Genomic DNA, 24,268 nt, shown 5'->3' with positions numbered 1-24,268 from the left:
ATGCTAGGTACTCTCCTAAGTGCTTTGGTTATTAACACGTTTAATTTTTGCAACTACCTAATGAGGTAGGTAACCTTACTGCCATTTTATGATGGGGTAATTGAGGCACAGAGTAGTTAAAATGCCTCACCCAAGATCACACTGCTAGAAAATTTCAGTAGAAACTCCAAGTTAAGCAGTCTGGCTTGAACCTGCACTCACAAGTCCCAAACTCACTGCCTCTATTCTATCTCCTTTACTCCAGTGATCTAGTTACACGCCGGACACTTCTACCAGGAAGCTCCACTTTGAAGGTACCACTGTCACAGTGGCACTGGTGTCAACCACAGTCCCATCTGGATACAGCAAACGCAGCAGTTGGGTCTGGCCTCCATGTTATTGCTCTGCTTGTGTGACCTCCAGCAAGCAACTTACTTTTTTTTTTTTTTTTTTTTGAGACGGAGGCTTGCTCTGTCGCCCAGGCTGGAGTGCAGTGGCCGGATCTCAGCTCACTGCAAGCTCCGCCTCCCAGGTTTACGCCATTCTCCTGCCTCAGCCTCCCGAGTAGCTGGGACTATAGGCGCCCGCCACCTCGCCCGGCTAGTTTTTTGTATTTTTTAGTAGAGACGGGGTTTCACTGTGTTAGCCAGGATGGTCTCGATCTCCTGACCTTGTGATCCGCCCATCTCGGCCTCCCAAAGTGCTGGGATTACAGGCTTGAGCCACGGCGCCCGGCCCGCAACTTACTTCTTAAATCCTCAGCTTCCTCATCTGTAAAACAGGATTAATCAGGGGGCTAACCCTATTTAACAGATCCGGAAGCTAAAGCACACAAAAGTGACAGGTGCAGGGCCACACAAAAAGCGGCAGACAGCAGGCATACCTAAGCTGTCTTACTTTTTTTTTGAGATGGAGTCTCGCTGTCACCCAGGCTGGAGTACAGTGGCACAATCCCGGCTTATGCAACCTCCGCCTCCTGGGTTCAAGCGATTCTCCTGCCTCAGCTTCCTGAGTAGCTGGGATTACAAGCACCCGCCACTACACCCAGCTAATTTTTGTATTTTTAGTAGAGACGGGGTTTTGCCATGTTGGCCAGGCTGGTCTTGAACTCCTGACCTCAAGTGATCCACCCACTTCAGCCTCCCAAAGTGCTGGGATTACAGGTGTGAGCCACTGTGACTGGCCTGTCTTACTCTTAAACACTACACTAGTCTCCCTCTGCTGGTAGGGGCTGTGTCTGTTTTCTTTACTCTCAAATGCCACGCACACTGCTTTGTACATAATAGGTGTCAACAAACTTGTTTTAATATATATATACATACATACACACACAGTCACATTCCAGTGTGACAAATACTCCTTCACCAGGAGAGAGCGCTACCACTCCAGGATCTTGAAGACTCGCAACAGAGAGCTTAGCCCTGGCAGTCTTCACAGATGACACCCAACAGAGAACACTTTTATTAAAGTGGGAAGGGGTGGGGTGTACCCCAGGGTGTATACTGACACGGACCTCATGCGGGCCCAGAGCTCTGCTGCACCCTCTTCATCAGCTCTTCATCCTGCATAGACAACTCTGTCAACTTTTTGCCCATTCGTTCATGGATGTCCAAGTACTTAGAGACACATCGGTCCAGGCACACAGACTCGCCCTTGGAGAGCTCTGCTTCCTTGTAGTGAGGAGGCACACACTTCCGGTGGCAGGCACTGGTCATTCTGGAGGGAGGGAGGGGCAAGGTCATGTCAGCAGCATCCTGTGACATCCCAGGAACCCTCAACCATTCCAGCCCTGCTATATTGATTTCACCTTCCCCAAGAAAGCAGTGTAAATTCTTAGTTTATACCTCAACCACTGGAAGGTCCTTGTAAGTAGGAAACTTGCCTGAGCCCATGTATATGACTAATTAAGTAGAAACAATTTGTTAAGGACTGGCTATGTGCCAGGCATCATGCTAAGTGCTTTACCTGCATTCTGTTATGCAATGCTTACAATAACCCCAAGAGATACTTATCCCCATTTTACAGATGAGAAAATTAAGGTAAACAGAAGCTCAGTAATTTTCTAAGAATCACATAGAGCTGGGATATGAACCCAGGTCATCTGACCTCACAGTCTACACTTAACAATCCTTCTAATTTATAGCCATCAGGATAAACCAACTAATCAAGAGAGCTTAAGCCAATAAAAAATAGCAGACATTTCACTGTTACTAAGTGTTGGGCTTGAGGCTAAGGACTTTCATATATTTTTAGATTTAATATTTATGATGCCCTATGAGGTAGGTATCATTATGTCTTTTTCATAATGAGGAAACCAATTGTCAAACAGTGCAAGTAACATGTCCAAGTATACTGCTGGTGACTGGTGGAGCCAGGATTTGTTCCCAAATGTGCCAAATGGTTATGAGCACTAGTTGCAGAACCAGACTGAGGTGCTGGTTCTGGCATTGTTACCCACCAGCTGTGGACCCTAAGGAAGTTACTTAACCTCTAGCAGCATCAATTTCCTCATTTTAAGATGGGACTAATAAAATTAACCCACTGGATTATTTTGAAGATTAACAAGAGCCTGACACAGAATAAAGGGTTTTAAAATGTTAACTACTAAATTGGCTGGCTATGAGCTATTTATCAAGAGGCAAATACTCAGCTTTTCTTGGAACCTAACCAGAGCCTGGACTGGAGTTTCTCTTCCTGCTTGGCTCCTGCACTCCCAGGTCCATCCCCATCTAAATGCCCAACTCATTCTAATGACTGCACCTACATTAGGATCAACCTTGGAGGTGGGTATGGGGAGGGTAAGCATGGGCCTCAGACTCCCCTACATTCAGGAAGGAATTTGTTGTAAGTCATTCACCTTCGATATGGGTGACCAAGACTTATTTTCCAAGACAGGGTAGCACATAGCCCTCTTTACCTGTTGTACATATCAGCCATCATCTCCACCTCCAGCTCCGCAGCCAGCTGTTGGGCCCTGAGAGGATCCATCTCAGCCTAGCACCGTGGAAGGTATCTCCTTCTGGCCTCCTAATCGTGGGAGCAGACATCACCATCAGCACCCACCGCCGCCGTTCACTCTCCTACCCCTGGGACTAGAGGATACAGAGGACTCACAGACCACCACGGGCCACTAACCTCAGTGAGCTTAACCACCCCATTTCACGGATGTGGAAACTGAGGCCTCGCCCAAGGTCGCACAGGACGTCCATGGCGAGCCTGGAAATCGAGCCCCGGATCTCTGATGCCCCAGTCCCTGGAGGTCACCTCTATTCAGAAGATCGAGGACCGAGGCAGAACGCTCTAACCCATGAGCCTGAACCTCCAGGGCCCTGGGAATGAGATCGTAGGCTGAACAGAGGCGCCCAGGACGCAGCCCAAAGGCCGCACCTCTGAAATGGCGACGCCATAATCAGGGCCACATTGAATTTAGAGGTCATGGGTCACTCACCACTGCCTGGGACGGATCACAATGCTCACGGAGACCCCAACTTCTGACAAAAACTATAACGTTACCCGCCTCCCGAGAAGGCGCCAGCGGAAGCACGTGGGTTACTTCCGGGAGGGAAGTCCAGCCTCTCCTCTGATTCAAACTCGCTTCCGGAACTAAATACCAACGAGACGGCGCCGGGAACTCGGCGATCATAGAGAGTTAGCTGCCGGCGCCGGACGAAGAGGAAGGCGACTTGTCAATGCTAGAGGGGACGCCAAAGTACCATTGGGGCTTGGGCGGGGTGCAGAGCGTCTACAGCCCGTTTATAATTCAAGTCCCTTGGGATGTCACAGAGCCGCTTCAGTTTATTGGTCTGCAGGAAGAGGCGTGGCGACAGATATCAGTGAACCTCATCCCGGTTCCGGACAGCCGACTCCTGAGCGCAAATCAGGCGTGGAGAAGGAAGAACGCCCCCAAACAGCGATTGTGTTTTTGTTTCGCGTTAAAATCCCCGGAACGTTTTTAAACGTCCCAGTGCCCAGGACTCACCTCATTTCAATTAAATCAGAATCTCTGGGAGTAGGACCCAGGCATCAATACAATTTAAAATTCCCCAGGTGATTGGTATGTACAGCCAAATTTGAGAAGCAGTGCTCCATGGGACGTTGTGCGATTACTACTGTGTGTAGGTCACACTAAGCCCCTTCTGGGGTTGCAACGATAAGCGAGATAGGCTTCCTGCTCGTAGAAAGACAAGACGTGTAAAATACGTTTTCTTCAACAGTCAGAGGTCCTGAGCCACAAAGAGATTAATAAAAGCAATTTCGGCTGCCACCGGGGCTAATCTTGGGTAAGGGAGAAGGAGGATACTGGTGAACTTTTCAACTTTCAAGAGTTAATGTGTTCTTCAAACTGTACCATTCACTCATTCCCCACTAAAAAGAAGGAAACAACACTCAGTCCCTTGATTTGTCACGCAATTTCCTAGTAAAATAAATTTACAAGATGTAAATTGATGACGCAAGGGCACATTGGCCATTGGAAAAGGTGGGCTAGACATTTGATATGTGTGGTCATCATACGCTTCCCTAATTGTCCAAGACCATCCTGATTTTAAACAATTGACCTTTCTGCTTTGAAGACTCATCTTTGTGAAACCTTGTGCCCTGAATTTTAAAGACTGAGGTATAATATTCATAAAGTGCATAAAATACACGTGAATCTCAAGCTTAATTAAATATATATGTGTATATATACATTTGTATAACCACCACCCAGATCAAGATATAAAATACTTCCTGCACCCCAAAAAGTCATCTCGTGTTCCTTCCCCATCAATACTCCCTCTTGAAGTTAACCACTATTCTGACCTCTATCACCATCAATTCGTTTTCCTTGTTCTTGAACTTCATGTAAATGGAATTACACATTATTTTCTATTTTGTGCCTGACTTCTTTAGCTCAATGTACCTGTAAGAGTTCCTCCATATTATTGTGTGCATCTGTTATTCCTTCTGTTTTATTGCTGTCTAGTGTTTGATTGTATGAGTATGCCACAATTCATTTATCCATTCTCCTGTTGATGGATGTTTGGATTGTTTCCAGTTTTTGCCTATTATGCAATAATGCTGCTATGATACTCTTGTACAGATGGACATATCTTGCCTTGGTTTGCTTTTGAAAATATAGTCAACATTTGTCAGGTGTGGTGGCGTCCCAGCACTTTGGAAGGCTGAGGCAGGTGGATGACCTGAGGTCAGGAGTTCGAGATCAGCCTGGCCAACATGGTGAAACCCCATCTCTACTAAAAATACAAAAGAAGTAGCCCAGTGTGGTGGCGGATGTTTGTAATCCCAGCTACTCAGGAGGCTAAGCAGGAGGCTAAGGCAGGAGAATCGCTTGAACCTGGGAGGCAGAGCTTACAGTGAGCCAAGATCACACCATTGCATTCTAGCCTGGGCAAACAAGAGTGAAACTCTGATCCCCCTGCAAAAAAGAAAAAATATAGGCAACGTTATGGAAAGTTAAGAAACTGCGTGGGAAAAGGAGATGGGTTCTTACAAGAGGAATCTTGCAATATGTACTGGACCTTATGAAAGGTTACATACTCAGAGAGGTTTTCCATGACCTTCAATTCCTCTCCATCATTTCAGCCAAATCTGCCTCCCAGGTTCATACGATTTCACTTAAGTAAGATTCTCAAAATCACAAAATTATAGAGATGCAGAAGAGATTTCTGATTGCCTAGTGTTAGGGTTGATGGGGAGATAGAAGTGTACCTATAAAGGGTAGCACAAGAGAGATCTTTGTGTTGCTGGATAATTCTGTATCCTGATTGTGGTGGTGGTTACAAGAATCTACACAGGTGATAAGATGTCATAGAACTGGCTGGGCGCAGTGGCTCATGCCTGTAATCTCAGCACTTTGGGAGGCCGAGGCGGGCGAATCACGAGGGTAGGAATTCGAGACCAGCCTGGCCAACATGGTGAAACTCCATCTCTACTAAAAATACAAAAAATTAGCTGGGTGTAGTGGCAGGCAACTGTAACCCCAGTGACTTGGGAGGCTGAGGCAGGAGAATCGCTTGAACCTGGGAGGTGGAGGCTGCAGTGAGCCGAGATTGTGCCACTGCACTCCAGCCCAGGCGACAGAGTGAGACTCTGTCTCAAAAAAAAAAAAAAAAAAAAAGTCATAGAACTACTACACACACACATTATACCAATGTTAATTACCTGGCTTTGATATTGAATATAGTTATGTGAGATTTAACCTTTAGTGGAAGTTGCTAAAGGGTGTACAGGACCTCTCTGTACTATTAATGCAACTTCCTGTGAACCTATAATTATTTCTAAATAAAAAGTTTTAAAAATCACTACAAAAAAGAAAACAAATCACTGTCTGCACTATTACTGTTTCCCATCACTTCTTCTCACCTCCATGGCTGACATTGTGGTCCAAGCCACCACCATCCTGCACCAGGGTCATTGAGTTTATCTCCTGACTGCTCTCCCCACTTCTATCTATGCTTCTTCACTTTTTTCTCAAAACAGCACCCATCCAGAGTGTATCTGCCCAAGACTGGTGAGTTCTTCTACATCTCTCTCTGGCTTACTGGTTTTTTGTTTAAATTCATTTCTCTTGTCCTACTGTCATTAAATATTGAAAAGAACAAAATACGCTGGGCGTGGTGGCCCATGCCTATAATCCCAGCCGGGTTTCAAGTATTACTAGAGCCAGCTGGCAACCATTCATATTGAACTATTTAATCACTAGTACCCAAACGCAGATGCACAAAAAGATCTCTCTTTCAGATCATCCGGGCAAGACCTCCAAGTTCCTGTCATATTTCTCTTAATTAGTTATTTCCTTCAATATGTATTTATCAAGTACCTACTATGAGCCAGGCAATTCTGCTAGGCTCTGGGCATACAGCCACGAGCATGGTAGATAAAATCCCTGCCCTCATGGAGCTTAAAGCCTAGTGAGAGAGACAGATAATAAGGAAATGAATAAGGTAATTTTAGATTTAGTATTATGAGGACAATACAAACAGTATTATGAGGACAATAAAAATAGCTGAAATGATGGAGAGGAATTGAAGGTCATGGAAAACCTCTCTGAGGGAATGAAATTTCAGCTGAGTCCAGAAGAGTGAGAGGGAGCCAGTCTTACAAAGAGTAGAAGGAAAACCGGTCCTGAGTCTGAAAAGGGATGGATTTATTTAAGGAATAGGAAGGAGGCCACTGTGGCCCAGTGGTGGGGCTTCGGTAGGAGGACTGGGGGGTCCCAAGCTTCGTAGTAGTAAGAGTGTCCCCTGCGCCCATTCTCCAAAAGCAGTGCCTTTCTTAGATCATAAAACACACAGAGAAAGTGAAGTCTTTTTTTTGAGATGGAGTCTCAGTCACCCAGGCTGGAGTGCAGTGTGACTTGCTGCAACCTCTGCCTCCCAGGTTCAAGTGATTCTTGTGCCTCAGCCTCCCAAATAGCTGAGATTACAGGCATGCGCCACCACGCCTGGCTAATTTTTGTATTTTTAGTAGAGACAGAGTTTCACCCTGTTGGCCATGCTGTTCTTGAACTCCTGGCTTCAAGTGATCCACTCGCCTCGGCCGCAAGTGATCCACCTGCCTCGGCCGCCCAAAGTGCTGGAATTACTGGCATGAGCCACCGAGCCCAGGCTTGTTTTGTTTTTTTCTTAGCAAAATGTGCTAAAATACTCAATTTTTTCTTAGTATAAAAATGTGTTCGGAGCCTAATGTGTACCTGTCACTTCAGCTCAAAATAGAACTCAGGAGTTTTGTATTTTCCAGGCTCCATCCAGTGATCTGTCAGCTTGTCCCATCACTTTTGCTCTCTCTGCCCCTCCCCCTCCAAATCTCTCAGTCAGCTGTGAGCCCCGAGACACATCCCCTGTGTTGGCAGCTGCCCCACTCATCCCCTCCTTAGCCCAGCCTTAAGCAGCTGCTTTTGTCTGAGGACGAGGGAAAGGGCCTATGTAAGGAACGTGGCAGGGGCGGGTGTGAAGAGAGCACAGGAGGCCTGGCATGGGCTCTGGCTGAGCAGCGGAGGCCAGGGCCATGTTCCAAATGGGTCCTGAAGATGGTTGTCAAGGTCCCTATGGTTAGGAGAGTACATAGGGAAGAAAGGTGACCACAGGACGGATGCTGCCAGGCTCAGGGCGGGAGGGACGTGCCGTGATTGAAAGGTGCCACCTGTCAGATCTTCCACGGGAAATCCGAGCCTCCCAGTCTAAGGGAAAGTGTTGTACCAACAGGCCAGTAAACAATGCTCTTCAGGCAGCCCAAGCCTCTTGAAGTGGGGGTGGGGTGGGGTGGAAGAGGGAGAGGAAGGGGGGAGGCGGGACCAAAGAGCTAGGGGCTAGAGGCCACTGGGGCTTAAAGGCAGCCTAGGAGTGAGGCCGCTCAGCTGGAAGAAAGACAGCTCCTGAGCCACAAGCAGAAGCCCCACAGGTAGGAGAAGCCCTGGGCCTCTTTCTAAGGGCCCCTCCCCCATCTGCCAATTCTCACTCCCACCTTTCAAGGGCCAGAGCCTCCCAGGAGGGCCTCCCAGCTGGAGAAATCCAGGCTCCTTTCTAATTCTCTCCACCACGATATCTACTCTCTTTAGATACCAAGGGTCTCAGCCCTGCACCAGAGCACCTACAGAGCAGACTGCCAGTGACCATCCATGAGGAGGCCTCAGAGCAGGGGAGGGGACCTTGGGAGTCTGGAGAGTCAAGCTGGGTTGGGGGGTAGACTGTCTAAGCCAAGCCGGTCCAGCCCATGGGCTACCTGCAGCCCAGGATGGCTTTGAATGTGGCCCAATATGAATTCCTAAACTGTCTTAAAACATTATGAGATTTTTGTTTTTTTTTTTTTTTTTTTTTTGCAATTTTTGTTTTAGCTCATCCGCTATCATTAGTGTTAACGTATTTTACATGTGGCCCAAGACACTTCTACTTCTACCAGTGTGGTCTAGGGAAGCCAAAAGATTGGGCACTCCTAGACTAAGCAATTGAGATCGGCCTCTCCAAGGGAGGGCCCCTGGCTGAGTGGGGAAGGTGGAAGCCTTAGGACAACGAGATGACAGAAGAGGCTGCAGTGGGTGGCGGACACATCACAGAACATCCAGCGTTTATTCTACTGGGGGCTTGGTTCTTGGGCTCCTGGGTCCCTTTCCTCCTGGTCTGCCAGAAGAAACAGGAAGAGAGAGGGAGGGGAGATATCTGCACTGCTGCTTTGGACACAAAACAGGGATGGTCTGGAGGCTTCCTGGGGAAGGAAGGAGGAAGGAAAGTAGAGAAAGATAGGAGGGGCGGAGAAACTTTCATGAAGGGCCTACTGTGCACCTAGAAGAAAGAGAGAGAAACTCCTCCGCTGAATCTGATTGCCCTTCCCAACTGGTGGGGTGCCCCAACTCTGGGCCGGGGCCTTTGGAGGGACACTGGGCTGAGGAGCTAGTGGGAGCATATATTTGGTGTGAGCTCTGGAGTGGAAGTTGGGACACTTGGATTCTAGATAGGGCCAGGCCATTGGTCCTATAACTTTAGCCACGGGACTTCAATTCCCTGAGCATCAAATTCCTATTGGCTCCCTAATGGGCCCAATAACCTATTCTGAAGGATCACAGCAAGAAACGACCAAGAGAAAGCAGGGGCTCTGCAGCGTAAGATGTAAACTACAGTAGGGCTATGAATGCTGGGGTTGGGTGGTGGCGTCCTGATTTCTCAGCACTCTGAGCATCTTCACTGCTTTTCTATTTGTGACAAGCCTGGAGGGTGGAAAGCTGAGGTGATAAACATGCAGGATAGCCGAGGTGTGTGTGCATATGTGTGTGCATGTGTGTGCATCTACCCTTCCCCTCTACCACCCTAAGTATGCAGCATGTAGACAGAAGGAAAGATGGTTAGAGCTGCCAGGCTCAGTGGCTCATGCCTATAAACCCAGCACTTTAGGAGGCCGAGGCAGGAGGATCGCTTGAGGCCAAGAGTTTGAGACCAGCCTGGGAAACATAGTGAGACCCCATCTCTATAAAAAAAAAAAAAAAAATTAGCCAGGTGTGATGACGCACACCTGTGGTCACAGCTCCTCGGGAGGCTGAGGTGGGAAGATTCCTTGAGTCCAGGGGGTCGAGGTCACAGGGAGCTATGATTGAACCACTGCACTCCAGCCTGGGCAGCAGAGTAAGACCCTGTCTCTTAAAAAAAAAAAAAAAAGCACTGGAGCACTTACCTATGTCTTAGCCAAATAGTGTCACACTTCGTGGTATAAAAAGGGCTTGTTATCATCCTACTGGCATTCAGGTCTCTCAGCCTTGACTCACTGATAAATGCCCTCGAGGCTGGGTCAGGACCTTGCCCTGGTCCAGGGCTGGTCACAGCCAACCTACACCATACGAGATGATGGGTGCTGAGTACTCATTCATGCCAAGCATGCCTCCGAATCCTGTTTTGTTTTGTTTTCTTAAGAGCTGAGGTCTCACTTTGTTGCCCAGGCCGGAGTGTAGTGGCTATTCACAGGCATCATTATAGTGCACTGCAGGCTTGACCTTCTGGCCTCAGGTGATCCTCCTGCCTCAGCCTCCCAATTAGCTGGACCACAGGCATGTGCCACCACGCCTGGCTCCAAATGTTTTCCAAGAACGGGCTGCCTTAATCCTCCAAATATTTTCTAAGCATGGGCTTCCTTAATCCTCCAAATATTTTCTAAGCATGGGCTTCCTTAATCCTCCACCATCCCTATGGGATGGGATCTACTGTTATCTGCAGAAATCAAAACACAGAGAGGATGGATAGCTTGCTCAAGGTTAACACAATTAGTAACCCATGGCAGCTGGGATCCCGTCACAGGAAGACACAAGAATCAATGATTTTCACCACTAGTCCATGTCACCTTCCAAACAAGAGCAGAGAGCAGGAGGGGAACGGATTGTGTTAGACCAGCATTTGCCATGCTTTCTTCTGCTGCTAGAGATGGCAGTAGATGCTCCTCAGGAAAAACAAAGCAAAAAGAAAAGAAAACAAAGGGAGGGGGAAAAAAGTCATGGTCAAATAGGTTTGGAGAAAAGTGAGTTAAATGAAATATAAGCAAGGTTAAGGTTTCTTGACTATCTGGTTTCTAAAATCTACTTAATTGCTAATGAAGTTGTGTATCTGTTTTTGTTTTATTTTGTTTAATTTTATTTTCTTTACTATAGAGACAGAATTTCGTATGTTGCCTAGGCTGGTCTTGAACTCTTGGGCTTAAGTACTCCTCCCACCTCGGCAGCCCAAAATGCTAACATTACAGGCGTGAGCTACTGCGCCTGGCTGAAACGGTGTATCTCTAAGAGGGTAAAGAGTAGGCTTTTCTGTGGAGCAACCTTAGCCAGAGAATACTCTTTCTCCCAACCCCACAGAAAACCCTCTCCATGTCACGGGAGACCCTAGTTTTCCACGGAACACAGTGGGGAGAACCTGACCCAAATGAACCCCATCATTGTCAGTTGAAACTGAGGCCCAGAGAGGGAAAAGGACTTGCTCAGGTCTCAGTCAGGACTGGAAGATGCAGGTCACAGCCAGTTCCACAACTTCCCGGCTCCCAGCATATCTGCTGATGTACATCCATCGCCCTGGCTCAACTTCCCTCTTTTTTTTCTTTAGACAGAGTCTCGCTCTGTCACCCAGGCAGGAATGCGGTGACGCGAACTCGGCTCACTGCAACCTCCGCCTCCCAAGTTCAAGCGATTCTCCTGCCTCAGCCTCCCAAGTAGCCAGGATTACAGGCGTCCGTCACCACACCCAGCTAATTTTTGTATTTTTAGTAGAGATGGGGTTTCACCATATTGGCCAGGCTGGTCTCGAACTCCTGACCTTGTAATCTGCCTGCCGCGGGCTCCCAAAGTGCTGAGATTACAGGCGTGAGCCACCATGCCTGGTGTCATCTTCTCTCTTACTTTAAGACATTGCTGGAGCCACTGAACCAGGAAGGGGGCTCTAGCAGGAGTCATAGGACAGTGTGAGCATCTTTACAAATCCCAGCCTACTTTTAGGAAACAGTGAGGGCATCGAATTCAGGAACCCCAGGACTCTAGGTAAGACCCAAGTGGGTAGTGGGAACAGAGCCCTGTCCGTCTTCTTGCCTCCTGTCCTCTGCCCATTTACCCAGGTGCCCTCGGTACTATCACTGAGAAAGATGGTACTGCCAAGGGCAAGGGGTATTTTTAGTGCGTGACAGGAGTGTCCACTTTTCTTACCGCCTGAGTCATGCCCTGAGCCCTATTTGGGGATTGTTTTCTTTGTAACTACACCCCCCAAGAAGGGCAGGGGCATGAAGGAGCTAACCCGAGGCCCCTACACACCTGTTTTGTAGATCCTCCAGTATATACAGTACTTAAATAGGAAACTCCGAGTTAAGATGTCATGATCTACCCCCATGCTTTCTGGGGGCAGTAGGAGGGTCAGGTTGCCAAGCAGAGGCCAGGGAGAGTACAGCTTCATTCTTCACTCAAGGAAACATTTCTTTGCCCAGGTCCACCTTTTCCGAAAACCATAGGCTGGCAGAGCTGGCAAGGCTCCAGAGCCCAGAACCCCTGGGGTTCCTAAATTTCAGCCATTTTTATATACCACCTTTATGATTTTGCTACATCTGCACCATCTATATTCCAGTTTCCTGAATGACTTCCTTTGAATCAACTTATTTTTAAATTCAGTAAATGTATTTTTGAAAGACACTGTATCACTGTTGGAAATGGAAACTCAATATCACTTACCAGAAATAGAAAGTAACTGTAAAAATAAATACAATGGAAACAAAATGGTGTTATTCAATTCTATCTAGATACTTCTGCTTGCCTAGGCTCTCAGGGGAGAGTAGCAATTGTTCCACAGGTGTTCTAGGATGCCAGTATAAAATTGTGACCAGGCGCTGCTCATGCCTGTAATCCCAGAACCTTGGGAGGCCGAGGCAGGTAGATCGCTTGAGCTCAGGAGTTCGAGACCAGCCTGGGCAACATGGCAAAACCCCGTCTCTACAAAAAAATACAAAAATTAGCCAAGTGTGGTGGTGAGCACCTGTAGTCCCAGCTACTTGGCAGGCTGAGGTTGGAGGATCACCTGACCCCAGGAGGCAGAGGTTGCAGTGACCTGAGATTGTACTCCTGTACTCCAGCCTGGATGACAGAGCAAGACTCCCTCTCAAAAAATAAATAATACAATAAAATTGTGACCACCTCAGTGGCTTCATCAAAAAGAGGCAACATGACTGAAAAGGCATTATGTAATTCAATGTTCTTTAAAGCCAAAGCCAGAACCTACAGAGGGGCATCAGGTGAACACCATCCAACATCATGTCAATGTAGCCCAACCATCCCAGCTTTGGGCAAGCACTTCTCTGTCCTTCATGCCTGGGTCTCATATCCAAGTAGGAGCCAAGACTGAACCACGGACTTCCTGACTCCCAGACCAGAGCTCTCTGAGGAGGGGGTCTTCACCTCATGCTGGCATGGGGCATGACCAGGTCTGTTTGTCTTCTCTTTCCAGAGATGGAGCAGAAGGAAGGGAAGCCCTCTGAGGATGGGAACACCGTCTCCCCAGTTGTAGACAACCCTGAGATGTCAGGAGGTGGAGCCCCTGCAGAGGAGACCAAAGGCACAGCTGGAAAGGCCATCAATGAGGGGCCTCCTGCCGAGGCAGGAAAGCAGGAAAAGGCACCAGCTGAGGATGGCATTTCAGCGGAACTCAATGGATTAGATGAGGTCAAGGTGGAATCTCAGAGGGAGGCTGGTGGGAAAGAGGACGCTGAGGCTGAACTTAAAGAGGAGAACGGTGAGAAGGAAGAGACCACTGCGGCTTCTCAGGAGATGACTGGCAGGAAAGAAGAGACCAAATCCGAACTCAAGGAGGCTGAGGAAAAGGAGGAGAGCGTGCTGGCCTCTGAGAAGCAGAAGGCGGAGGAGAAAGAGGCCAAACCTGAATCTGGGCAGAAAGCCGATGCCAACAACAGAGAAAAGCCTGAACCTAAGGCAACTGTTGAGGAGGAGGAGGCCAAGACAGCCTCTCAGGAGGAGACAGGCCAGAGGGAGGAGCGCAGCACTGAACCCAAGGAGAAGGCTACTGACGAAGAGGCCAAGGCTGAATCGCAGAAGAAGGCTGTTGTGGAGGATGAGGCTAAGGCTGAACCCAAGGAGTCCGATGGGAAAGAGGAGGCCAAACATGATACAACAAAGGAGGCTGATGCAAAGGAGGAGGTGGAGGAGGCGGAGGAGGCAGTGAGTGAGGCAGGAAAGGGGGAAGGAGGCTCTGTCATCTCCTGCTCCTGGAAACAAGTCCCCTCTGCTTCAGTCGGTTGGCAAAGTCTGGTCTTCCTCCCGATGATTTCCAGAGCCCAGGGCGGGGGAGGGGGGACAAGGGGTGCAGCACCGTAGTCCCAGACTGCCTTTCAGATCTTTCGGAAGTCCTCGAAGCCAGGGCAGGTGCTGTGTGGCCATGAGCTCACAGATCATGCTCATTCCAGGAGCCAGGCAGTCCCAGTGAAGAGCAGGAGCAGGACGTGGAAAAAGAGCCAGAGGGAGGGGCAGAGGTGCTTCCCAGCTCCCCAGAGGAGTGGCCTGAGAGCCCCACGGGGGAGGGGCACAACCTCAGCACAGGTGAGTGAGAACCCAGAGCCCACAGGATGCCGCAGGGGCACCTGCGGGAGGGAGCAAGGAACGTGTCATGGATAGCCCCAGCTTCCCTCCCTCCTTTCCCTTTCCTCCAGATGGGTTGGGTCCAGACTCGGTAGCTTCTGGAGAGACCAGTCCTTCAGCCAGGTAATGTCAAACTCTGGGGCTCCAGCTCCAATTTCCCCGACCTCCTGCTTCTCTCAGCATCCACTATCACCTCAGTCTGGGCTCCCCCAGCACCTGATTTCAAGATATTCCAGGATTCCTGGCATTCAGCTTCCTATCCCAGGGCAGAGCCCAGGAAACCAAAGAAGCCAGGGGCATAGCGGGGCACAGTGGCTCATGCCTGTAATCCTGGCACTTTTGGAGGTCAAGGTGGGCAGATCACCTGAGGTCAGGAGTTTGAGACCAGCCTGGCCAACATGGTGAAACCCTGTCTCTACCAAAAATACAAAAATTAGCTGAGCATGGTGTTGGGTGCCTGTAATCCCATCTACTTGGGAGGCTGAGGCAGGATAACTACTTGAACCCGGGAGGCGGAGGTTGCAGTGAGCCGAGATCGTGCCATTGCACTCCAGCCTGGGTGACAAAGCAAGATATTCTAAAAAAACAAAAAAAAAAAAAACCAAAAAACACCAGAGGCAGAAAGGAACATGAAGGATACCTGGTCCACTTCCCATGCCATGGCTGACGTCTGCCCTGCGTCATCCCTGACACTTCACAGGATCTCCTTATCTTTCAGCTGAACATGTTTCCATGGTGCCAGTCACCCAAAAAGCATGATCAGAAAGCCTGAGTTGGGACAGTGATTCTGCCATGTACCAGCTGTGTGACCTTGGCCATGTCACTGAACCTCTTCTCATCTGTGAAGTGGGCGTACCAATTGTATCTACCTCGTAGGATTCTTCTCAGGCATCAATGAGTAACAAGTGCAAAGCACTTTAGCCCAGTGACTGGTCCGTGGCAGGTGCTGGATACAATAAGGCTTATGCTTGCCATTGCACAACTTCAGTCATTAGAGGAATTATATGGAGCTGAAATCTGCCTCCTTGTCCTCCCTTTTTTTATTTTTATTTTTTGAGATAGAGTCTTGCTCTATAGCCAGGATGGAGTGCAATGGCGCGATCTCAGGTCACTGCAAACTCTGCCTCCTGGGTTCAAGCGATTCTCCTGCCTCAGCGTGCTGAGTAGCTGGGATTACATGCGCTTGCCACCACGCCCGGCTAATTTTTGTAGTTTTACTAGAGGCGGGGTTTCACCATGTTGGCCAGGTTGGTTTTGAACTCCTGACCTCAGGTGATCCACCCACCTTGGCCTCCCAAAGTGCTGGGATTACAGGCATGAGCCACCATGCCCGGCCTCCTTGTCCCTTTCTTAGAGAAAGATAACCAGTGAATAGTCACTGAGCAGGCACCACTGGATGCTTTACATTCACCTTCTTACATAGGACAGGTAGGTATTCTTGTCCTCATTTTACAGATGAGGAAGCTAAGGCTCAAACGATGTGACAGTCCCAAAATCACACAGCAAATAAGAGGCAAAGCTGTGCCGAGTGCGGTGGCGCTCACCTGTAATCCCAGCACTTTAGGAGGCTGAGGTGGGCAGATCACCTGAGGTCAGGAGTTTGAGACCAGCCTGGCCAACATGGCGCAATCCCATCTCTACTAATAATACAAAAATTAGCTGGGTGTGGTGGCGGGCACCTGTAATACCAGCTACTTGGGAGGTTGAGGGAGGAGAATTGCTTGAACCCGGAAGGCAGAGGTTGCAGTGAGCCAAGATCATGCCACTGCACTCCAGCCTGGGCAACAAGAGCAAAGCTCTGTATCAAAAAAAAAAAAAAAAAAAAAAGCAGCAAAGCCAGGTTCCACACTCAGGTCAGACCTCAGAGGTGTCCTAGCTCTACCCACATGTCCTCACCAGACCACATGCTCCTCCAGGTTAGACCGAGACTCACGATTCCTTCTCAATGTCCTCCCAGTGCTGGGCACAGAAAAAATGTGTGTAACAACTGCACACACCCCTTTAGACTGCAGTGCCGCCCACCCTCCAGCCCCACAGCCCCCTCCCTGCGTCCTGCAGTGCTGGTCCCAGCCTCTCTCATGCTTCTTTGGACTTCTCCATATAGTGAGTCTTCACCCAGCGATGTGCCCCAGAGTCCCCCCGAGTCCCCTCCCTCAGGGGAGAAGAAGGAGAAGGCACCAGAGCGCAGGGTATCAGCCCCTGCTCGGCCCCGGGGACCCCGAGCACAGAACCGCAAAGCCATCGTGGACAAGTTTGGCGGGTAGGACACAGGCCGGCGCTGAACTGGGTTTTCCCGTAGGAACCCTAGGTTGGTGGGAGGGTAGCCTCAGGGGCTGTGGGAACAGCCCAGACCAAGGCAGGAGGAATGACACCTGAGGGCTGGGGATCCTCCCAGTGGGGCCCTTCATGGCCTCCTGCCTCTCTGGCTTGGCACCCCTCTCCCCTCACAGGGCAGCGTCTGGCCCTACAGCCCTGTTCCGGAACACTAAGGCAGCCGGGGCAGCCATTGGTGGTGTCAAGAACATGCTCTTGGAGTGGTGCCGAGCCATGACAAAAAAATACGAGGTGGGCATGGGACAGAGCTGCATGGGTGAGGCAGGGGTCCGGGGAGGGTTCGAGTGGTGCAAACCCCAAAGGGTGGGAGGGTGGGAAGGGGGCCAAGTCCAGACCATCTGGCTGAGGCTCACTGAGGCCTCCTCTGTGCCCTGCCTGCCATAGCACGTGGACATCCAGAACTTCTCCTCCAGCTGGAGCAGCGGCATGGCCTTCTGTGCCCTCATCCACAAGTTCTTCCCCGACGCCTTTGACTACGCAGAGCTGGACCCCACGAAGCGCCGGCACAACTTCACCCTGGCCTTCTCCACAGCAGAGTAAGCCACAGCCATGGGCTGGCAGAGCTGGATGGGATCCTAGACGAGGACTGGATTCACAGGGGTTGAGTAGTGAGGCAGTTACACTGATGCTGGTGCCACACATTCATGTACCCAACAGACATTTTTTGAGGGCCAGGCACTGTTTCAGGCTCTGGGGATACAGCAGTGGGTGAAACAGACAAAAATCTCTGCTTGGGTCAAGCGCAGTGGCTTACTTGTATAATCCCAGCACTTTGGGAGGCTGAGGCAGGAGAATCGCTTGAGGCCAGGAGTTCAAGACCAGCCAGGGCAACATAGTGAGACCCCCATCTCTACAAAAAATCAAAGAATTAGCTGGGCATGGTAGTGGATACCTGTGGTCCCAGCTGCTCGGGAGACTGAGATGGGAGGATCACTTGGGCTCAGGAAGTCAAGGCTGCAGTGAGCCATGATTGAGTCACTGCACTCTAGCTTGGGTGACAGAGCAAGACCTTGTCTCAAAAAAAAACTACAATTTTAAAAAATGAAAGGGAAACTTGCAGTATGGATTTACAACTCTAAGTGAAGATCAGAAGGGCAGGCAGCTCTGCTCTGACCAAGTGCTCCTGAACTGCAGGCTGTGAACCACTGTCCTGCTCCTGTAGCTGCCTGGACTCTGGTTCTGAGCCAGGCAGAGCCGCTGGAAGGTGGGAGGAGTCATCAGATGACAATGACAGGCCGACAGGAGGCATCAGGCAGCTGAAAGCCCAGGAGGTCATGGGGATGTGTGGAGAAGGAGGGAGGAGAATAGAAGCTGAGGTGCCTGGGTTTGAATCCTGCCTCCTCCTCCCTAGCTCTGTGACTCTCACCAGCTGTCTTAACCTCTCTAGAGGCCCCACATCACAGGGCTTGCTGTAAAGATTCAGTGTGAAGAGGAAACAGTGTTTGCCACAGCCATCACACCCCACTGCCTGTTCCAGAACTCTCCTCCGATTCCCATGGAGTCCGGGGATGAGGGGAGGGAGTGGCCAATGCCGAAGCCCCCCGTGGCGGAGCCCTTCCCCACCCACTCCCCAGGCTCAGTGGGAATGAAGGTTTTGCCTCTCCCACACAGAGGGACAGCATCCTAACCCACAACCATGGGGCACTGCATTGGTTGCAGGGAGTTTGTCCCGTTGTCCAAAATCCTCCAGTGTGTGTCCTTCCCACGGCTCCCAGTCCAGCGTGGATTTTGGCCCTGCAGTCTCAGCCCCAAGGGAGGATTTCCACTGGGGCCCTGGTTTTCTCCTATGCCAGCACCTATGGCTGTTTGGTAGGCAGGGACTGCTGAGACCCAGCTTCACAGTAAGGATGCCAGAGGTGTCAGACAGGCCCCCGGGGTTGTGTTGCTCACTTTGGCCTGAGGCAAACCACCAAAACACTCTGAGTCTCCGCTTCCTCTTCTGCTGGCTGAGGATGGAGGGAAGGGGTCTATGAGAACGTTCAGGGGGAAGCGTCTGATAAAGCATGAGACTGGCGTGAGGCCTCAACACTGATTCGCTCAGATTATCGGACTCAGCAAAGCCAGTGGTGTCACAGAGCCCCAAAGGACAGCTGCGAAGTTAGAAAAAGAGGACTTGTTGCCAAGTGCCAGCAGCTCCTGAAACAACAGCTCCCAGAGCCCCTGCACCTGCTGTTTCCTCTGCCTGGACTCCCTTCCCCAGATGTGCATATGACTTACTCTAAGAGGCCTACCCTGAGCACCCTATTAAAAAATACCACAGCTGGGTGCGGTGGTTCACACCTGTAATCCCAGCACTTTAGGAGGCCGAGGCATGTGGATCACTTGAGGTCAGGAGTTTGAGATCAGCCTGGCCAACATGGTGAAACCTTGTCTCTACTAAAAATACAAAAATTCGCCGGGCGTGGTGGCTCACACCTGTAATCCCAGCTACTTGGGAGGCTGAGGCAGGAGAATCGCTTGAACCCGGGAAGCAGAGGTTGCAGTGAGCCGAAATCTCCCCACTGCACTCCAGCCTGGGCAACAGAGCAAGACTCCATCTGAAAAATAAATAAATACATTAAAAATAAATAAAAAATACCAGATCTCCTCCAACATAAGAACATACCCTGTGTCCCTTTCCTGCCTTATTTTCCTCCTTAGCACCTCTCACCATCTGATGTACCACCTTCTTTGTGTGTTGCTTACTGTCTCCCGCCACAAGAATTTCCACGCCATGACAGTGCGGAAGTTTTGGTTTTATTCACTGACGAATTCTCAGAGCCTGGAAGAGGGCCTGGCACATAATACGCTCCTGATAAATACATAGAGACTGAATGAATGATGCTCCTGGAGATGCTGCAGCTGCAAGCCAGGACTCTGGCTAGGATTTGGTTTCTGTCCTTTATCTTTTTTTTTTTTTCTTTTTCTTTTTTGAAACAGAGTGTCACTCGGTCGCCTAGGCTAGAGTGCAGTGGTATGATCTCAACTTACTGCAACCTCCACCTCCTGGGTTTGAGTGATTCTCATGCCTCAGCCTCCCGAGTAGCTGGGATTACAGGTGCCCACCACCATGCCCAGCTAATTTTTAATTTTTTTAGAGATGGACTTTCACCATGTTAGCCAGGCTGGTCTCGAACTCCTGACCTCAGGTGATCCACCTGCTTTAGCCTCCCAAAGTGCTGGGATTACAGGCATGGGCCCCCGCACCCGGCCCCTTTAAGTTCTTCCTGAGGGGCCTGGCCTAACAGAAGTTCCCCGGTTCCAGAGGACAGATACACACGCATGTGAAAGTGGTGGGTTAATGTAGAACTAGATACCAGAGGGTCCTGCTCCCAGGTGAGGACAAGAAGGGCAATGAAAATGTGGGTTTTGGAATCAGACCCAGCTGGGTTTGAGTTTTCTATTATTTTAATTTTGTTTTTTTTTTTTGAGAAGCTCCCATTCTCCAAAAAGGTCTCACTAGGTTGTCCAGGCTGGTCTCGAACTACTGAGCTCAAGGGATCCTCCCGCATTGGCCTCCCAAAGTGCTGGGATTACAGGTGTGAGCCACTATGCCTGGCCTCAAACTCATTATTGAAGTATTCACTGGGGTTGGCTTTGGCATTACCTGTCTACATCCTGTGACCCACCTATAGGAGTATCACAGCTAAAGGAAGCCACAGCATCTGGCCTGGGTTTGTCTTAACTCTGCTGTGGCCTCAGTTATCTCACCTATATAATGGGATGATTGGCGTAGATGATCTCCCAGCTCCAACATCCCAGCCCATTCTATGAGCTTCATCGTTGCTGGGCTGCCCGCATCCATCCCCTTAGCATCCATTTCCTTCACCTTTGACCTTCTGCTCCTCATTCTGCCCCAATCCTTAGGAAACTGGCTGACTGTGCTCAGCTGCTGGACGTGGATGACATGGTGCGGTTGGCTGTGCCTGACTCCAAGTGCGTCTACACCTACATCCAGGAGCTGTACCGCAGCCTCGTGCAGAAAGGACTGGTGAAGACCAAGAAGAAATGAGGAGGTGACTGGCTCTGTGGGCAGAGATGGGCAGGGTGCCCAGCTCACCAGCTGTGGCCCGGGGACTCCCTTCTGCTCCATGGAGGCACCAGAGCCAGGGGCTCAGGCAAGGGCATGTGGCGTTGGTTTTAACTGCATTAAAAGTACTTTTGTAAAATCCTCTCTGGCCCCTCAGTGCCCTCTCCATACTTGGCCCAGGAACGTCTGCACTCTGGGATGATAAACTCTGGACACAGGGGTTTCCTCACCTGCTGAGGTATCAATAACTGTGCAAGGTGTCTGAGAAAGGGCAATGGCCTGGGTCTCACCACTAACCAGCTGTGTGACACTGGGCCATACAGTTAACCTCTCTGGGCCTCAGTTTACAGGCTGAAAGGGGATAATGGGAGTTGCAACCTTATGAAGGTGTTGCGAGAGTCAAATGAGATAATGAAAAGGGCAAAAAGCTTTGCCCCGTCCTGCCACTCAAGTGTTCAGTAAGCGGTCGCCAAAAATAAAAAACAAACTTACATTTTGACTCTGGTGGCACTCCTGGTTCTATTCCCCTCTTTCCACACTTCTCAGGTAAGGGGACTGCAGGGCAAGAGCTGGAGAAGATTCTCTAGAAACAAGTGGGATCTGGGTGACTTCCTTGACTCAAATCACCCCATATTCTGTCTCTGGAAAGCCAGCAGTATTCCAGGAGCTTACAACAGTTACAACCAGAAAGTTCTTCCTCTGGGTTAAGTTAATCCCTCTATCTGGCTGAAGTGTTGGCTTGTTTTTGCTTTTCCATTGCTCATGAGATACAGACCCCTGAGCTGGTTACAATTTCCTGCTAACTATCCAGTCTGGTTTTATCAGCCATTTGGGGCATGTGTGCTGATAAAAGCAGCTCATGAAAAATACAGAAAACAAAATACATCCCAGCCACAACCCTGGCTCACCTGCAGGGGTATGGACTGGCAGAGTGGACCCCAGCAATCCACTGAAGTGCTCTGTGCCTCAATTGCCTCATCTTTAAAACGGGGATATTGGCTGGGCGTGGTGGCTCACACCTGTAATCCCAGCACTTTGGGAGGCCAAGACAGCTGGATCACCTGAGGTCAGGAGTTCGAGACCAGCCTGGCCAATATGGTGAAACCCTATCTTTACTAAAATTACAAAAATTAGCCAGTCGTGGTGGCAGGCATCTGTAATCCCAGCTACTCAAGAGACTGAGGCAGGAGAATCGCTTGAATTCAGGAGGCGGAGGTTGCAGTGAGCCGAGATCACACTGCTGCACTCTAGCCTGGGTGACAGAGTGAGACTCTCTCTCAAATAAAAAAAAATGAAATGGGGACGTCATCCCTGTGTACCTTCTGAAACCACCTCTGTCCAAGGATGGCCTATTTTTCCATGGCCAACATTCCTTATGATGTTTGGGGAACATCCAAGGGAAGCAAGGTCAGAAATGTATGCTTAAATCCCTAGTCCTCTCTGGTCCTGATGAAAGCACCCCATCGCCTCATCAAAGACTCAGCTGCACTCCAGAATTCATCTCTGACTTTAATGGCTTAAGCAAGAACACAGTTTCTGTGGCTCCCCCTGGACTGGATGCTGGAGGACACACACTTCACAGTCTGAGGCCTGGTCCCAGGAACTGGCAATCTAACAGGATGGCAAGTGGTTTTGAAACATACAGATTTTCAGGATGGAAGTTTGATTTTTCAGATTGTGACTCATCTGTGGAAAATAAACGGTTTCGCACCTAAATCTGTAGATTCCCATCAGTGGCTCCGCTGACTCAGGTGTAAATAGGGTACCCTCCATATGTCTCCCACCCATACGCTCCACTGTCCCCAGGCCCTCAGTGCCTGAGCCCTAGGGGAATTCGAGTTGGCTGCTGGGCTTATTTCCTGCAAGCGGGCCTGCAAGATGACCTGTCTCTCTAAGATGGAGAGCTGGAGAACCGGCCTGTAACTCTGCAAACTTAAACTCCCTTAGCTCTGGGGGATGCAAAGGCTGTGGGAAGGGTGTACCTGTGGCCAGGTGAACCCGGGAGTGAGTCCACACACAACACACACACTCACAGCTCCCTTCCCTCCACCACATACACACACAAACGAATGACTAACAACCTAAGAAAGAAAAAATGAGTGGGGAATCGGCCATAGGGGGCTCTGGCCTCAGTCCATGAGGTGTGTCCACCACCATGCCAAGGATCCAGTGCACAGAGGGTCAGAACATGAGTTAGGAGGGCCGGTCCACTCCATACTGGAGGGTGAACTCTTCAGCATTCTTTCTGAACAGCTCCGGATTCTCTGTCAGCAGGTCAGCGAGGTCCATCCGCAGGGGCTCCCTGATATTCGGTCTATTCACTAGCACATTCAGGGCCTCCAGGACTGGGGAGAGACAGGCCAGGACATCAGGGCAGAGGGAAGGGGGGCATGGCTGCCCACTCCCAATGCCTTGATACTCCACACCCACTCCTTGGAGGAAAGGTTCCATCTCTTAGGATGACTCTACGACCAGATCAAACACCCTGCTCATTCTTGGTTGGTGACACCCAAGACCTTGACTGATTACATCAGTGGTTTTCAAACAACTACATTCCATGGCTTCAGAGAAGCTCTTCATCATGGGAGCCACTGAAATAAGTGAGGTTTCTGGGTCTTATCCCCATTTCAACAAAAACTACTCTGTTTTCCTCCATTGTATGGATAGTCCAAATAAACTTTTCCTTGGGCAAAAGGGGTCTAAGGCTAAAGACTGAAAACCACCTTGGCCCCCTGGCTCTTCATCTTTCACAGATGCCTTTGGGAACCTGGTGAAGGTAGCAGCCCATCTCCTGAGACAGATGCACACTCCACGTGCAAAACAGACAGTTCCCAGACCCCTTGAAGCTCATCTAAGGACCACTCCTCTCCCTGCTCCCACTCCCACCAACCTAAGGACTTTTGTTTCCTGAGTTAAAAACTCCTGAGGTGGTCCAGGTGGAGGACTGCACACTGACTCAGTCACAGGCTCTAGAGCTGCGTCGTTCAATATGGTAACCATTAGCCACATGCAGGCATCTAAATTTAAATGAATCAAAATCAGGCTGGGCACGGTGGCTCACGCCTGTGGTCCCAGCACTTTGGGAGGCCAAGATGGGTGGATGGCTTGAACTCATGAGTTTGAGACCAGCCTGGGCAACATGGCAAAACCTGGTCTCTACAAAACATACAAAAATTAGCCAGGTGTAGTGGCATGCTCCTGTAGTCCCAGTTACTCGGGTGGCTGAGGTGGGAGGATGGCTTGAGCCCAGGAGGCAGAGGTTGCAGTGAGCCAAGATCGCACCATTGAACTAACTGCCTGGGCAGTAGAGACAGACTGTGTCTCAAAAGAAAAAAAAAAAAAATTAAAATTAA

The 24,268-nt window shown here is 49.8% G+C and overlaps 3 protein-coding genes across 10 annotated transcripts in view; 1 reads left to right on the top strand and 2 right to left on the bottom strand.

The window, feature by feature from the left end:
• Positions 1-1,262: 1,262 nt before the first annotated feature.
• On the bottom strand, positions 1,263-4,082 carry TIMM10 (translocase of inner mitochondrial membrane 10). 5 transcript variants are annotated; one of them, XM_033205943.1, is made up of 4 exons: positions 3,428-4,082; positions 3,115-3,308; positions 2,897-3,006; positions 1,263-1,695 (listed from the first exon to the last, which is right to left on the bottom strand). In XM_033205943.1, exons 3-4 carry the CDS (start codon positions 2,965-2,967, stop codon positions 1,494-1,496), a joined length of 273 nt encoding a protein of 90 aa, XP_033061834.1. In that variant the 5' UTR covers positions 2,968-3,006; positions 3,115-3,308; positions 3,428-4,082; the 3' UTR covers positions 1,263-1,493. The 5 variants fall into 5 exon arrangements, with proteins under 5 accessions (XP_033061834.1, XP_033061833.1, XP_033061832.1 ...); XM_033205942.1 differs by lacking the exon at positions 3,115-3,308 and having other exon boundaries at positions 2,897-3,071; XM_033205941.1 differs by lacking the exon at positions 3,115-3,308 and having other exon boundaries at positions 2,897-3,012.
• A 4,173-nt stretch (positions 4,083-8,255) lies between these two features.
• Positions 8,256-21,056, top strand: SMTNL1 (smoothelin like 1). Of its 2 annotated transcripts, XM_033203864.1 has the most exons (9): positions 8,257-8,379; positions 13,428-13,519; positions 13,574-14,155; positions 14,401-14,533; positions 14,644-14,695; positions 16,677-16,832; positions 17,023-17,137; positions 17,291-17,442; positions 20,753-21,054. In XM_033203864.1, the coding sequence occupies exons 2-9, from the start codon at positions 13,430-13,432 to the stop codon at positions 20,895-20,897; spliced, it is 1,425 nt and encodes a 474-aa protein (XP_033059755.1). In that variant the 5' UTR covers positions 8,257-8,379; positions 13,428-13,429; the 3' UTR covers positions 20,898-21,054. The 2 variants fall into 2 exon arrangements, with proteins under 2 accessions (XP_033059754.1, XP_033059755.1); XM_033203863.1 differs by having other exon boundaries at positions 8,256-8,379; positions 13,428-14,155; positions 20,753-21,056.
• UBE2L6 (ubiquitin conjugating enzyme E2 L6) overlaps positions 19,981-24,268 on the bottom strand; it is a 20,435-nt gene continuing 16,147 nt past the window's right edge. For 2 of the 3 annotated variants that reach the window (XM_033203866.1, XM_033203867.1), the window contains exon 4: positions 22,405-23,260. In XM_033203866.1, the coding sequence (XP_033059757.1) occupies positions 23,109-23,260 (152 nt within the window). In that variant the 3' untranslated portion in view covers positions 22,405-23,108. Of the gene's footprint in view, positions 21,485-22,404; positions 23,261-24,268 lie in introns of those variants that run through there. The other variant, XR_004435622.1, reaches the window with a different exon arrangement.

This window comes from Trachypithecus francoisi, unplaced genomic scaffold (assembly GCF_009764315.1).
Source record: "Trachypithecus francoisi isolate TF-2019V2 unplaced genomic scaffold, Tfra_2.0 Lachesis_group8, whole genome shotgun sequence".
Lineage (NCBI taxonomy): Eukaryota > Metazoa > Chordata > Mammalia > Primates > Cercopithecidae > Trachypithecus > Trachypithecus francoisi.
This window is presented reverse-complemented; position numbering and strand designations above follow the sequence as displayed.

Bases quoted from the DNA above. Each gene is read 5' to 3' on its own strand.
- TIMM10 (XM_033205943.1), bottom strand. From the start codon at position 2,967: ATGGATCCTCTCAGGGCCCAACAGCTGGCTGCGGAGCTGGAGGTGGAG. The intron at 1,696-2,896 runs GTAAAGAGGGCT...CCCTCCCTCCAG, and splicing joins ATGGCTGATATGTACAACAG to AATGACCAGTGCCTGCCACC.
- SMTNL1 (XM_033203863.1), top strand. From the start codon at position 13,430: ATGGAGCAGAAGGAAGGGAAGCCCTCTGAGGATGGGAACACCGTCTCC. The intron at 14,156-14,400 runs GTGAGTGAGGCA...TGCTCATTCCAG, and splicing joins TGGAGGAGGCGGAGGAGGCA to GAGCCAGGCAGTCCCAGTGA. The intron at 16,833-17,022 runs GTAGGACACAGG...CTCCCCTCACAG, and splicing joins ATCGTGGACAAGTTTGGCGG to GGCAGCGTCTGGCCCTACAG.